This window comes from Macaca thibetana, chromosome 1, assembly GCF_024542745.1.
Source record: "Macaca thibetana thibetana isolate TM-01 chromosome 1, ASM2454274v1, whole genome shotgun sequence".
In the NCBI taxonomy this organism is placed as follows: Eukaryota; Metazoa; Chordata; class Mammalia; order Primates; family Cercopithecidae; genus Macaca; species Macaca thibetana.
Window position 1 is genome coordinate 34,851,876 of NC_065578.1, and position 14,664 is coordinate 34,866,539.

Genomic DNA, 14,664 nt, shown 5'->3' on the forward strand with positions numbered 1-14,664 from the left:
CCAGACTCTGTCTATATTTAAAAAAAAAAAAAAAAAAAAAGCTGGGCGCGGTGGCTCACACTTGTAATCCCAGCGCTTTGGGAGGCCGAGGTGGGTGGATCATGAGGTCAGGAGATCGAGACCAGCCTGGCCAATATGGTGAAACCCCATCCCTACTAATGATACAAAAATTAGCTGGATGTGGTGGTGCGTGCCTGTAGTCCCAGCTACTCAGGAGGCTAAGGCAGAAGAATCACTTGAACCTGGGAGGTGGAGGTTGCAGTGAGCTGAGATTGTGCCACCGCACATTAGCCTGGATGACAAAGTGAGACTCTGTCTCCAAAAAAAAAAAAAAAAATTAGCTGGGTACGGTGGCACATGCCTGTAGTCCCACCTACTCGGGGCTGAGGCAAGTGGATCACCTGATCCCAGGGGTCGAGGCTGCAGTGTGCCATGTTGTACCACTACACTCCAGCCCAGATGACAGAGTGAGACTGAGTCTAAAAAAAAAAAAAAGGAGGAGGTTGAATACAGTATTAAGGTTGGATTCAGGGAACAGATCCAGGCTGGAGACAAACATTTGAGAATCATGAGCTTATTGGTGATAAAGCCATGAGACTTCATGAGATTATGTTGAAAGTGAAGGTGGGTGGAGAAAATAAGGCTCCTACGCTGGGTCTTGAGGCACTCCAATATTTAAAAATTTAACTTAAAGATTAAAGGCAATGAGGAAGTATCAGCAGGAAGATTGGCATGGAGAGACCACTGGACTAGGAGAAAACCAGGGGAGTGGTGCTCTGGAGGCAAAGGAAGAAGACGTTTTAAGTTGGAAGGATGGATTTTCTAATGTTCAAAGAGCATTGAATTTAGCTATATGGAGCCCACTGGAGGACATTGATAAGAGTAGTATGGTAGAGAAAAAGCCTTACTTGAGAAAGTTCAAGGGAGAAAGGGGAAGAGGAATTACAGACAACTCCTTCAAGGGATTTTGATACAAAAGGGAGCACAGAAATAGAAATAGAATGTTCACGTGAGGAGAAACCGAGGTTAAGAAAGTTTAATTTTTTTTTTTTTTTTTTTTTTTTTTTTTTTTTTTTTTGAGATGGAGTCTCACTCTGTCACCCGGGTGGAATGCAGTGGCATGATCTTGACTCACTGAAACCTCCACCTCTGGGGTTCAACTGATTCCCTTGTCTCAGCCTCCCAAGTAGCTGGGTTTACAGGCATGCACCCCCACACCTGGCTAATTTTTATATTTTTAGTAGAGACGGGGTTTCACCATGTTCGTCAGGCTTGTCTCGAACTCTTGACCTCAATTGATCTGTCTGCCTCGGCCTCCCAAAGTGCTCGGATTACAGGTGTGAGCCACCACACCTGGCCCAAGAAAGTTTGATTTTTTTTTTAAGATGAGAGAAATTAGAGCATGTTTGTATGCTGAAGGGAATAATCCAGTAAAGAGGAAAAATTTGATGATTTAGGAGAGAAGACAATTCTTGGAATGATATCCATGAGCAGATCAGAGTAAATAGGCTTATTGTAGGACAAGCACTGTTCTAAATACTCTATGTGTTATACCTAACACTGTATAAATAAATAAATACTCTGTGTATTTGCTCAATCAAGACAACCACTTTTTAAGGGAAGTGATATTATTATTGTCATCATAACTTTACATATGAAGAAATGGACATGTGAAAGATTAAGTGACTTGTCCAAGGTCATGCCGTTCTGCCACTTAACCATTGTGTGACCAGGGACAGGTCACTTACCCATTCTGAATTTTCTTTTTTTCTTTTCTTTAATATGAGGACCATAATCATTTTCTTATTTGTTTTACAAGGTTGCTGTGAAGATTAATTAAGGATAGCGGGGAAAGTAGCTCTTTACTGTAAAACTTTTTGATCGTAATTTAAGAATGTAAGATGAGGCCGGGCGCGGTGGCTCAAGCCTGTAATCCCAGCACTTTGGGAGGCCGAGACGGGTGGATCACGAGGTCAGGAGATCGAGACCATCCTGGCTAACACGGTGAAACCCCGTCTCTACTAAAAAAAAATACAAAAAAATTAGCCGGGCGAGGTGGCGGGCGCCTGTAGTCCCAGCTACTCCGGAGGCTGAGGCAGGAGAATGGCGTGAATCCGGGAGGCGGAGCTTGCAGTGAGCCGAGATTGCGCCACTGCACTCCAGCCTGGGCGACAGAGCGAGACTCCGTCTCAAAAAAAAAAAAAAAAGGCCGGGCACGGTGGCTCAAGCCTGTAATCCCAGCACTTTGGGAGGCCGAGACGGGCGGATCACGAGGTCGGGAGATCGAGACCATCCTGGCTAACACGGTGAAACCCCGTCTCTACTAAAAAAATACAAAAAACTAGCCGGGTGAGGTGGCCGGCGCCTGTAGTCCCAGCTACTCGGGAGGCTGAGGCAGGAGAATGGCGGGAACCCGGGAGGCGGAGCTTGCAGTGAGCTGAGATCCGGCCACTGCACTCCAGCCTGGGAGACAGAGCGAGACTCCGTCTCAAAAAAAAAAAAAAAAAAAAAAAAATGTAAGATGAGAAATTACTCTTTTCTAGTGTGAAAATGTATAGCTCCTAAGTTAGCTCTTCAAAATGGAGATTGTACGATACCACATCTCTCCATCAGTTTTTTTCAGTCGCATGATTTGGTTCGTAAACATGACTTTCCCACAGATTTCGTTTGTGGTAATATAAATGTGTTAGCTAGTTGTGATGTATTTTGGCTTTTAAGATAGTGTTCCCACGTATGAAACTCACTAACATTGCTAAGTCAAAGCACCTAACTTTTCATTGACTCTAGCATTCAAAAATCTCACAAACCCTGGTCTGTCCATATCTTAAACGCTATACACCATTTTTTTTTGCCGCTGCATTTATTCCACAGCCTGTGTACAGTGTGATCTGGCATATATGCAAGAACACTTAAGTAAAGCTCTGGATGCTTGATTGAGAAAAATGCTTTCATTCTAAAAACAAAGAAGCTATATTAATCATTTTGAAAAGAGAATATTTTACAACATTCCCTTGTCTACACTGCTTGGAATAAGCACTTTGGAATAAGACAATAAATCACTAGCATAAGGCAAAGGGGTTGACTTATTTGTTTATCATGGATCTTAGATTTACTGATCCTCAGATTTTTGAATTCCTGCTGATTCTCTTTCTCAAAATGAATATACCTGGATAAGGATTTTTTTTTTTTTTTTTTTGACAGAGTTTTACTCTGTTGCCCAGGCTGGAGTACAGTGGTGCAATCTCGGCTCACTGCAACCTCCTGGATTCAAGCGATTGTCATGCCTCAGCCTCCCAAGTACCTGGGATTACACCATGCCTGGCTAAGTTTTGTAGTTTTTTAAAGTTGAGACTGGATTTCACCATGTTGGCCAGGCTAGTCTTGAACTCCTGACCTCAAGTGATCCACCCGCCTCAGCCTCCCAAAGTGCTGGAATTGCAGGCGTGAGCCACTGCACCCAGCCAGGATATTGATTTGATGAAAAACTTATCGTCAGTGATGTACCTCTGTGTCAAACTTAGATATGTAAGATGGGTTATTCTTTTTTTTTTTTTTTGAGATGGAGTTTCGCTCTTGTTGACCAAGCTGGAGTGCAATGGTACGATCTTGGTTTACCACAACCTCCGCCTCCCAGGTTCAAGCGATTCTCCTGCCTCAGCCTCCCGAGTAGCTGGGATTACAGGCACCCACCATGCCCAGCTAATTTTGTATTTTTAGTAGAGACAGGATTTCACCGTGTTGGTCAGGCTGGTCTCGAACTCCTGACCTCAAGTGATGCATCCACGTCAGCCTCCCAAAGTGCTGGGATTACACTTTTTTTTTTCTTTGAGACGGAGTCTCTCTCTGTCACCCAGGCTGGAGTGCAGTGGTGCGATCTCAGCTCATTGCAAGCTCCGCCTCCTGGGTTCACACCATTCTCCTGCCTCAGCCTCCTGAGTAGCTGGGACTACAGGCGCCTGCCACCGTGCTCAGCTAATTTTTTGTATTTTTAGTAGAGACGGGGTTTCACCGTGTTAGCCAGGCTGCTCTCAATCTCCTGACCTCGTGATCTGCCCGCCTCGGCCTCCCAAAGTGCTGGGATTACAGGCGTGAGCCACCGCGCCCGGCCCCAGCCAGGTTATTCTTATAAGGCTGTGTTTATCATAGGAGAGGATTTTGGAAAGAGGAGGTTGAGAGGATACTATAAATGTTATTCTCGCTTTCCTTTTATTCCCCACTTCTGATATCATCTTATAGTTGTTTTTCTTCACTTGTTGCTACCTTTCTTTAGTTAACTATTTTTTAAAGTACTTGAATCAGTTGTAACCTTAACTCTTACTTTTTCCAAGTAATACTGAACCAAATTTAAATGATTAAGGTATGATGATGCTTTTCTTACTGTGCACCATTTCTGAAAGCTAATTGCCATTATCTCCATTACTGTGAAGGGAGGTAGTAGATACAATGGTGCGGCACTTCAAGATGCAAATATTTGGTGATCGGCAGCCTGGGTATGATGGCAAAAGAAACATGTACACAGCGCATCCACTACCAATCGGACGGGATAGGGTAAGTGTTAAAAACAAGAAATACTTAGTTCATTTAGTAGTAATTATACATGACAAAAATGTTTCCTTTTCTTCCCAACACCCACAAAAAAGATGAATGTTTGAGGTGATGATATCCTAATTACCCTGATTTCATTATTACACATTGCATACAGATATCAAAATACCACATGTACCCCAAAAGTATGTAGAACTGTCATTCATCAATTTTAAAAAATCTGTATGTGAGCAGAAAGAAAAGTTTCTCTAATAACACATTAATTCTTAGATTTTTTTTTTTTTTGAGATGGGATCTTGCTCTGTTGCCTAGGCTGGAGTGCAGTGGTTTGGTCTCTGCTCACTGAAACCTCTGCTTCCCAGGCGTGATTCTCCTGCCCCAGCCTTCTGAGTAACTGGGATTACAGGCATGTGCCACCATGCCTGGCTAATTTTTCTTTTATTTTTTTCCTTGAGAGATGGAGCCTTGCTCTATCGCCCAGGCTGGAGTGCAGTGGCGCAATCTCGGCTCATTGCAACTTCCACCTCCTGGGTTCAAGTGATTCTCCTGCCTCAGCTTCCCAAGTAGCTAGGACTATAGGCGTGTGCCAGCACGCCCAGCTCATTTTTGTACTTTATTAGTAGAGATGGGGGTTTCACTATATGTTGGCCAGGCTGGTCTTGAACTCCTGACCTCAGGTGATCCACCCACCTCAGCCTCCCAAAGTGCTGGGATTACAGGCATGAGCCACCATGCCTGGCCTTAATTTTTTTTTTTTTTTTTTTTTTTTTTTTATAGTACAGATGGGGTTTCACCATGTTGAACAGGCTGGTGTTAAACTCCTGACCCCAGGTGATCCACTGTCTCAGCCTCCCAAAGTGCTGGGATTACAGTCATGAGCCACCGTACCCGGCCAGAGTTGTTTTTTATAGTGATGATAGATTTGTTATTCTGTCCATATTCTCTTGTCTCAGTTAACTGATAATTGAAAATGAGATGAGCATTAGGATTTAGGTGGATTATGTCATCTTTACATAATTTCTAACATTAACCATGTGCTTTAACAAAGAACTACCTGAATCTGAACAACAGGGTTTTGTAAATTATAGAAAACTATATAATACTCACTTATGAAGATAGATTATAATAGCACAATACTTTTTTAAATGTTTATTTTTTTAAATTAGAAAAGTACTGTGTGAACATATGCTCATAATAAACTTATCCAGACAATCTAGAAATGCTGTGATTTACTGCCTCCCCCACTTATCTGCACCCTCACTTCCATTTTCCTTTTCAAAGGAAACTACTATAGTAGTTTGGTATGTATCTTTTTAGATATGTTATGTATATTAGCTATTTATACATATGTTGATGCGTATTCTTACTGTTTTGCATGTCATTCCAGGATTTGCTTTTCATTTAACAATATGTCTGAAAGATCTTTCCATTTCTATACATTTATATCTACCTTATTTTTTTCAAATTTGTTTTTTATTGTTGTAAAATAATATATAATATAAAATTTACTATTTTTGGCTGGGTGTAGTGCTTCACCCAGCCAAAAATCCCAGTGCTGTGGGAGATCAAGGTGGGAGGATTGCTTGAGGCCAGTAGTTTGAGACCAGCCTGAGCAACACAGGGAGACCCATCTCTACAAAAAAAAAAAAAAATTGTTTTAATTAGCCAGGCCTGGTGGTATGCACCTGTAGTTCCAGCTACTCAGGAGGCTAATGTGGGAGGATCCCTTGAGCCCAGGACTTTGAGGCTAGAATTAGTTATTATTGCACCACTACACTCCAGCTTGGATGACAGAGCAGGACCCTGTCTCAAAAAAAAATTACGATTTTATGTTACAGTTTAATTGCATTATGTACATTCACATTGTTGTGCATCCATCATCACTATGCATTTTCAGAACTTTTTCATCATTCCGAACAAAAACTCTGTACCTATTAAACAATAATTCCCCATACGCTACTGTCTCTGGTCTCTGATAACCATTGTTCTACTTTCTATCTCTTTAAATTTGACTATTCAATGTACTTCATAGAAATAGAATCATGAAATATTTGCCTTTTTGTACCTGGCTTGTTTTATTTAGCATAATATTTTCAAGGTTCATCCATGTTGTAACATCTACCTTGTTTTTTCACTACTGTATAATGTTACATATTAAATTATTCCCCTTCTCATGGACACTTAAGTTGTTTCCAATGTTATGCAATTATAAAAAATGTTAAAAGAAATATCCTTATGCGTATATCATACTGCATATTCTTGGGATCTTTCCCACAGCCATTGTAAACATTTATGCTTGTATTCATGTGTTTTTTTCCTTAGGTTGATATGGAGGTGACTCTTCCAGGCGAGGGTAAAGACCAAACCTTTAAAGTGTCTGTTCAGTGGGTGTCAGTTGTGAGCCTTCAGTTGCTTTTAGAAGCTTTGGCTGGGCACTTGAATGAAGTCCCAGATGACTCAGTACAAGCACTCGATGTTATCACAAGACACCTTCCCTCCATGAGGTTAGTACTTTGGTTTGGATTATTTTCCTACAAATGTCAGACTTTTTTGGTAGATTGCACTGGAGCCATTGAAAAATGTCTACGTAAGTCATAGTTCAAATTTGATTTCAGCTCCCAGAGTTGAGAGTGAAATGAAGGTACTTTCATATGTTTAATATGACACATGCAAACTCTTGTTTCTTCAGGTACACCCCAGTGGGCCGTTCCTTTTTCTCACCCCCTGAAGGTTACTACCACCCTCTGGGAGGGGGAAGGGAGGTCTGGTTTGGTTTTCATCAGTCTGTGAGACCTGCCATGTGGAATATGATGCTCAACATTGATGGTAGGATGGAACTCTCTTTATCCAATAACTCTTTGGGCTGGTTTTTGTTTGTTTGTTTGTTTTGGCCCTTCCTTTTTACCTGAAGTTAAGCATCCTTCTCTGTTTGTTAGTATCTGCAACTGCTTTCTACCGGGCTCAGCCTATCATTGAGTTCATGTGTGAGGTTTTAGACATTCAGAACATCAATGAACAGACCAAACCTCTAACAGACTCCCAGCGTGTCAAGTTTACCAAAGAAATCAGAGGTAAGTGTTTGCATTAATGTAGTCTCGGAGAAGCAGCTCAGCATGCTGCAAGGAGCCTGTGCTCTGGAGTCACACAGACCTGGCCTTCGGTCTCAGGCCAATCAGTTCTATCAGTGGGACCTTGGTCAAGTTCCTTAACCACTGTGAACCTTAGTGTATTCATCTCTAAGGTAAAGATAATAATATATACCTTGTAGAGTTGTTGTGAGAATTAAATGCAATTAGGTTTATAAAGCTTTCTAGCATAGTACCTGTCACATATCAGGCACTCAGTAAATGCTACCCTTACCCACTTAAAAACTTCCATTTTAATAAAATAACATAAATTCATTTATTACCCTTCTGGAATTTCTTTTCTTCTTTACTTGTTATTAGTTAGCTTCCCTCACTAGAACATAAACTTCATGAAGCTGTCTCCAGACCTGAAAATAAGTGTCAGAACATAGTTGATGCTTAATAAATATTTATTGGATGAAATAATAAACTAAAGTAGATTGAGCATCTTAGGTCATCTGAGTTCTAATTTATTCTGCTTAGCTCAGGTTTTTTGCCTATAATGATGAAATTGTCCCCATATTCTTGGAATTTTTATCCTGTACAATGTCATGACATTTTGAAGACAACATTTGAATCTGTTTTTGTCACTATGATTTTAATTAACTGATGTTTTGCCTTTTAAAAAAAATTTCAGGTCTCAAAGTTGAGGTGACCCACTGTGGACAGATGAAACGAAAATACCGAGTTTGTAATGTGACTAGACGGCCAGCCAGTCATCAAACGTACGTTAACCATATCTAAAATAATACAATTACATTTTTAGTAATGGAGCTACTGTAATCATTTAAGAAATTGGTTATTGGCTGGGCGCAGTGGCTCACACCTGTAATCCCAGCACTTTGAGCGGTTGAGGTGGGTGGATCACGAGGTCAGGAGTTCAAGACCAGCCTGGCCAAGATGGTGAAACCTCGTCTCTACTAAAAATACAAAAAAAATTGGCCAGGTGTGGTGGCAGGCACCTTTGGGAGGCTGAGACAGAGAATTGTTTGAACCTGGGAGGCAGAGGTTACAGTGAGCCGAGGTCATGTCACTGCACTCCAGCCTGGGCAACAGAGCGAGACTGTGTCTCAAAAAAAAAAAAAAGAAAAGAAAAGAAAAGAAATTGGTTATCTTGGCCGGGCGCGGTGGCTCACACCTGTTATCCCAGCACTTTGGGAGGCCGAGCCAGGTGGATCACCTGAGGTGAGGAGTTCAAGACCAGCCTGGCCAACACATGGTGAAACCCTGTCTCTGCTAAAAACTACAAAATTAGCCAGGCTTGGTGGCAGGTGCCTGTAATCCCAGCTACTTGGGAAGCTGGGGCAAGAGAATCGCTTGAACCTGGGAGGTGGAGTTTGCAGTGAGCCGAGATCATGCCATTGCACTCCAGCCTGGGTGACAGAGTGAAACTCCATCTCAAAAGAAAAAAAGAAAGAAATTGGTTATTTCATACTGAAATTTTCAAGATCACCAGAATCTTTGATTTTAACATGAAAGTTTTAAAACATTTTCTGAATATTTTTGGTAGAGATATTTATAAAACATATTCCTTGCCTTTAATTCAATTTACCTCTTAAGTAGAATATGTTAAACATAGATTAATGTTTATTTAATCTATGTTTTTATTTAATGATGCAGAGTTATTATAAGCTTTTTTTATTATATTGTTGTCATTCTTTTTTTTTTTTTCTTTTGAAGACAGGATCTCACTCTGTCGCCTCCTAGGCTCAAGTGAACCTCCCACCTCAGACTTCCAAGTAGTGGGATTACAGGTGTGCACCACCACACTCGCCTAATTTTTTTTGTAGAGGTGGGGTTTCGCTATGTTGCCCAGTCTGGTCTTGAATTCCTGGGCTCAAATGGTTTGCCTGTCTTGGCCTCCCACAGTACTGGTACTACAGGTGTGAACCAGCATACCCAGCCTACTGTTGTAATTCTTAATACATGGCCCAAAAGATCTATTAAGGCCTAGATATCATATAAGGCTATCAGGAGAAGACATATATATATATATATATAAATAAATAAAATATATGATAAGACATTTTATATATATATAAGTATCTTCTAAAAAAAATACGCACTCACGTATATATATAGTGCTTGCCACCATCATGGCCCACTGCAGCTGCAACTTCCTGGGCTCAAGCAATCCTCCTACCTCAGCCTCCTGAGTATCTGGGACTACAGGCATGTGCTACCACACCTGGCTAATTTTTGTATTTTTAATAGGAATGGGGTCCCACTTTGTTGCCAGACTGGGAGAAGACATCTATTGCTTTGTGTTTTGTGTGGATTTCTCTCGCTCCCTTTGTAGGTAGCTGTCACTTCTTATAGCTGTTGGTGTCTATGGCATCTTCCAGCAGCATACTCTTTTCCATTTCCCCAATCTCATTTTCCTAATCATCCAACACTTCTTGTTTTTTTTTGGCTTTTTTTTTTTTTTGAGATGGAGTTTTGCTCTTGTTGCCCGGCATGGGGTGCAGTGTCGCGATCTCTGCTCTCTGAACCTCTGCCTCCTGGATTCAAGTGATTCTCCTGCCTCAGCCTCCCGAGTAGCTGGGATTACAGGCACCTGCCACCATGCCCAGCTAATTTTTTGTATTTTTGGTAGAGACGGGGTTTCTCTATGTTGGCCAGGCTGGTCTTGAACTCCTGACCTCAGGCAATCCACCCGCCTTGGCCTCCCAAAGTGCCGGGATTACAGGTGTGAGCCACTGTGCCCGGCCCATCACCCAACACTTTTAATCTACTGAAAACTGTGCCTCAGTGAGACCCTATATGTGAAAATGCTTTAAAAATTATATCTGTATCTTATTCTTGTAATCAAGATCATGTCTGACATAAACATAAATATTGGCTCTTCTAAATAAAGAGTTAAATATACAGTATACACTTTACTACATTTACATTATTTTGGTTACTCAGAGCCCCCCACACACATACCTTTTTTTGCTTATATTCTAGTCTGACTTTGTTTTAGATTCATGATTCTTAATTTTCAAACTTTAGTGCATATCAAAATCACCCAGAGGGCTTTGTCTAGATAGGTGAAATTTTCAGGTGGCTTCTGGAGAAATAAAGTGTATTATTTCAGTCTGATTTGAATAAATTCTTCAGTATGACCTCATGTACACACTACATGAATTTCTTAAGAGTAGTAAAGTGGTATTTCATGTATTATTTATATTATACCATTAACTTCTTTCTCAGAAAAAAAAAGTTGCCAAAACCTTATGAAGTCACTGTTGAGAATTGTAGCATTTTGTTCTTTTCATTATTTAATTATTTCACATAACCCTGTCAGAATAATTAGACCTATAGACGTATGTAATCTTTGCTGAAAGATTATAACTCATATATTTAAATATCACATAGATGACCCTTACTGCACCATTACTTTGTAATGCTGTGGCAGTTAAGAAAGCAGATTAGCAGGCTGGGCACGGTGACTCATGCCTCTAAATCCCAGCATTTTGGGAGGCCGAGGCAGGCAGATCACTAGAGGTCAGGAGTTCAAAACCAGCCTGGCCAACATGGTGAAACCCTGTCTGTACTAAATATACAGAAATTAGCTGATCATGGTGGCAGGCGAGGTGGCAGACGCCTGTAATCCCAGCTACTCGGGAGGCTGAGGCAGGAGAACTGCTTGAACCTGGGAGGCGGAGATTGCAGTGAACCAAGATGGTGCCATTGCACTCCAGCCTGGAAAACAGAGGGAGTCTCTGTCTCAAAAAAAAAAAGATCGACCTTTGTTTTTTAAGTGACTGATGAAGGTAGGAATTATTAGTGGGCTTTGTTTGTTTATTGTTTAGAAAAGATAGAATTTGGCTGGGCACAGTGGCTCAGGCCTGTGATCCCAGTACTTTGGGAGGCTGAGGTGGGCAGATCACTTGAGGTCAGGAGTTCGAGACCAGCCTGGCCAACATGGTGAAACCTCGTCTCTACTAAAAATACAAAAATTACAGGTGGTGGTATGCACTTGTAATCCCAGCTACTTGGGAGGCTGAGGCAGGAGAACCGCTTGAACCTGGGAGGCGGAGATTGCAGTGAACCAAGATGGTGCCACTGCACTCCAGCCTGGACAACAGAGGGAGTCTCTGTCTCAAAATAAAAAAAAATTGACCTTTGTTTTTTACGTGACTGATGAAGGTAGGAATTATTAGTGGGCTTTGTTTGTTTATTGTTTAGAAAAGAAAGAATTTGGCCGGGCGCGGTGGCTCAAGCCTGTAATCCCAGCACTTTGGGAGGCCGAGACAGGCGGATCACGAGGTCAGGAGATCGAGACCATCCTGGCTAACACGGTGAAACCCCGTCTCTACTGAAAATACGAAAAACTAGCCGGGCGAGGTGGCGGGCGCCTGTAGTCCCAGCTACTCGGGAGGCTGAGGCAGGAGAATGGCGTAAACCCGGGAGGCGGAGCTTGCAGTGAGCTGCGATCCGGTCACTGCACTGCAGCCTGGGCGACAGAGCGAGACTCCGTCTCAAAAAAAAAAAAAAAAACAACAGAAAAGAAAGAATTTGGCTGGGCATAGTGGCTCACGCCTGTAATCCCAGCACTTTGGGAGGCCGAGGTGGGTGGATTACGTGAGGTCAGGAGTTCGAGACCAGCCTGGACAATGTGGTGAAACCCCATCTCTACTAAAAATACAAAAATTAGCTGGGCATGGTAGCACATGCCTGTAATCCCAGCTGCTTGGGAAGGTGAGGCACGAGAATCCATTGAACCTGGGAGGTGGAGGTTGCAGTGAGCTGAGATCATGCCGTGCACTCCAGCCTGGGCGACAGAGTAAGGCTCTGTCTCAAAAAAAAAAATAAAACCCAAAAACAAACAAACAAAAAAAACAGAGAAAGAAAAAGAAAATAGAAGAAAAGAAAGAACTTGAAGAAATATTCTAAAAAAGACATTCTCTCCTATAGTTTTCCTTTGCAGCTAGAAAACGGTCAAGCTATGGAATGTACAGTAGCTCAATATTTTAAGCAAAAGTATAGTCTGCAGCTGAAATACCCACATCTTCCCTGTCTCCAAGTGGGACAAGAACAAAAGCATACATACTTGCCACTTGAGGTAAGTTAAATTTTCTTTTGCCAATTTGCTGATCTCTTGAATGAGTATATATTTTTAAGTAGAGTTCTAAACTAGTGGTGAAATTTAGTGTTAATTTCTAAAATATTTTTGGCAAATGATTTCACTATATAACCAAATTTTAATTTTTTTGGAAATGGAGGACGTAAGATACGGTTTAGCAAAGGTTTAAGATGTAGAACCCTTTACACAAACCAATCTCTTTTTGTCTCTTGGCAGGTCTGTAATATAGTGGCAGGACAGCGATGTATCAAGAAGCTCACAGACAATCAGACTTCCACAATGATCAAAGCTACAGCAAGATCTGCTCCTGACAGACAGGAAGAGATCAGTAGACTGGTCAGTAAGGCATGGTCTTCAAGATGAGCTAGCTTTGAGATAACAAGAAACAAAAGAATAGAAAACTCCTCCTGGGACACAGTTACTCTCTGGTTTTTATATATGCAGGCTTTCCTGTTCTTTAGGTGAAGAGCAACAGTATGGTGGGTGGACCTGATCCATACCTTAAAGAATTTGGTATTGTTGTCCACAATGAAATGACAGAGCTCACAGGCAGGGTACTTCCAGCACCAATGCTGCAATATGGAGGCCGGGTAAGCTTTTTATTTTATTCAGCAAGCTTCTTCCACAACCAGTCAAAAAGAGAATCATCCAAGGTTTTTCTACTCTGCCACTACTAAATTTACCCATAGTTTTATTCATTATTGCCTTTTGTATTCTGGCTCATACCTAATAGAATTTTGTTTATTCACTCATCAACAGTAAAATGGCCTTAGATTGTAATGTCTTTTCTCTTTTCTTTTGTTTCTTCTTCTTCTTCTTCTTCTTTTTTTTTTTTTTTTCAAAGAATAAAACAGTAGCCACACCCAACCAGGGTGTCTGGGACATGCGAGGAAAGCAGTTTTATGCTGGCATTGAAATTAAAGTTTGGGCAGTTGCTTGTTTTGCACCTCAGAAACAATGTAGGGAAGATTTACTAAAGTGAGTATCTTCATATTTTCAGCTTAGTAATATCCCTTCCAGATATGAAAATACTGTCTTTATGTGAATGTGCTGTGTACACTGGCACTAAATCCTTGACTCCCATAGTGACACCATCTGGCTATACGAAAAAGACCTTGTATTATAGTAATTTGCAAACTTGGGAATTACATTAAGAATCTGACTCAGCTTCCTTACATATAGAGCAAAAATATTTGAGTAACAAGGCGGAGGCAATGTTGGTTGGCAAATTCTTGAGTTCTTATTGAAGCTTCCTTTGGTATTAATTGTATCTTTTCAGCTAAAATTAAAAACTACCTTAGTTTTAATCATTAAAATTTACTAATGAGCTTGTTTTATCACAAGGTCTCTAGGTAAGAGTAGGTTCACATCTTACAGATGCAGCTATCTATATAAAAGTAGTAGTTAGTGGCCGGGCGCAGTGGCTCACACCTGTGATCCCAGCACTTTGGGAGGCCGAGGTGGGCAGATCATGAGGTCAGGAGATCAAGACCATCCTGGCCAATGTGGTGAAACCCCGTCTCTACTAAAATACAAAAAATTATCCAGGCATGGTGGTGTGCGCCTGTAGTCCCAGCTACTGGGGAGGCTGAGGCAGGGGAATCGCTTGAATCCAGGAGGCAGAGGTTGCAGTGAGCCGAGATCTCGCCACTGCACTCCAGCCTGGAGACAGAGCAAGACTCCATCTCAAAAAAAAAAAAAAAAAGTGAGAAGAGTGAAAAAAATTTAAGAAAAGGGAACTAGAGTGAAAGAAAGGCATTCTACAAAATATTGGCAAATGCACCAAAGGAATGTTCTGAAAGCTTTATACATAGATTGAAGTAACTTCTTAAATCTAAAATTTAAAACTTCAAAGTGAATTTCGCTTTTTTTAAGTGATAATTTCTTTTGACATTTTTATTGAACCAAATCTGTTCCAAGTTT

General features: G+C 41.2%; 2 protein-coding genes across 4 annotated transcripts in view; one reads left to right on the forward strand and one right to left on the reverse strand.

Annotated features, from left to right (window-relative positions):
• The window catches only part of PSMB2 (proteasome 20S subunit beta 2), a 623,524-nt gene that overhangs the window by 230,100 nt on the left and 378,760 nt on the right, over positions 1–14,664 (reverse strand). The gene's annotated exons all lie outside the window — the stretch shown is intronic.
• Positions 1–14,664, forward strand: part of LOC126959080 (protein argonaute-4) — a 53,031-nt gene that overhangs the window by 12,202 nt on the left and 26,165 nt on the right. For all 3 annotated transcript variants that reach the window (XM_050798049.1, XM_050798053.1, XM_050798052.1), the window contains exons 3-11: positions 4,428–4,548; positions 6,868–7,049; positions 7,235–7,371; positions 7,482–7,616; positions 8,308–8,395; positions 12,573–12,720; positions 12,958–13,077; positions 13,203–13,331; positions 13,586–13,719. In XM_050798049.1, coding sequence (XP_050654006.1) covers positions 4,428–4,548; positions 6,868–7,049; positions 7,235–7,371; positions 7,482–7,616; positions 8,308–8,395; positions 12,573–12,720; positions 12,958–13,077; positions 13,203–13,331; positions 13,586–13,719 — 1,194 coding nt within the window. The remainder of the gene's footprint in view (positions 1–4,427; positions 4,549–6,867; positions 7,050–7,234; positions 7,372–7,481; positions 7,617–8,307; positions 8,396–12,572; positions 12,721–12,957; positions 13,078–13,202; positions 13,332–13,585; positions 13,720–14,664) is intronic.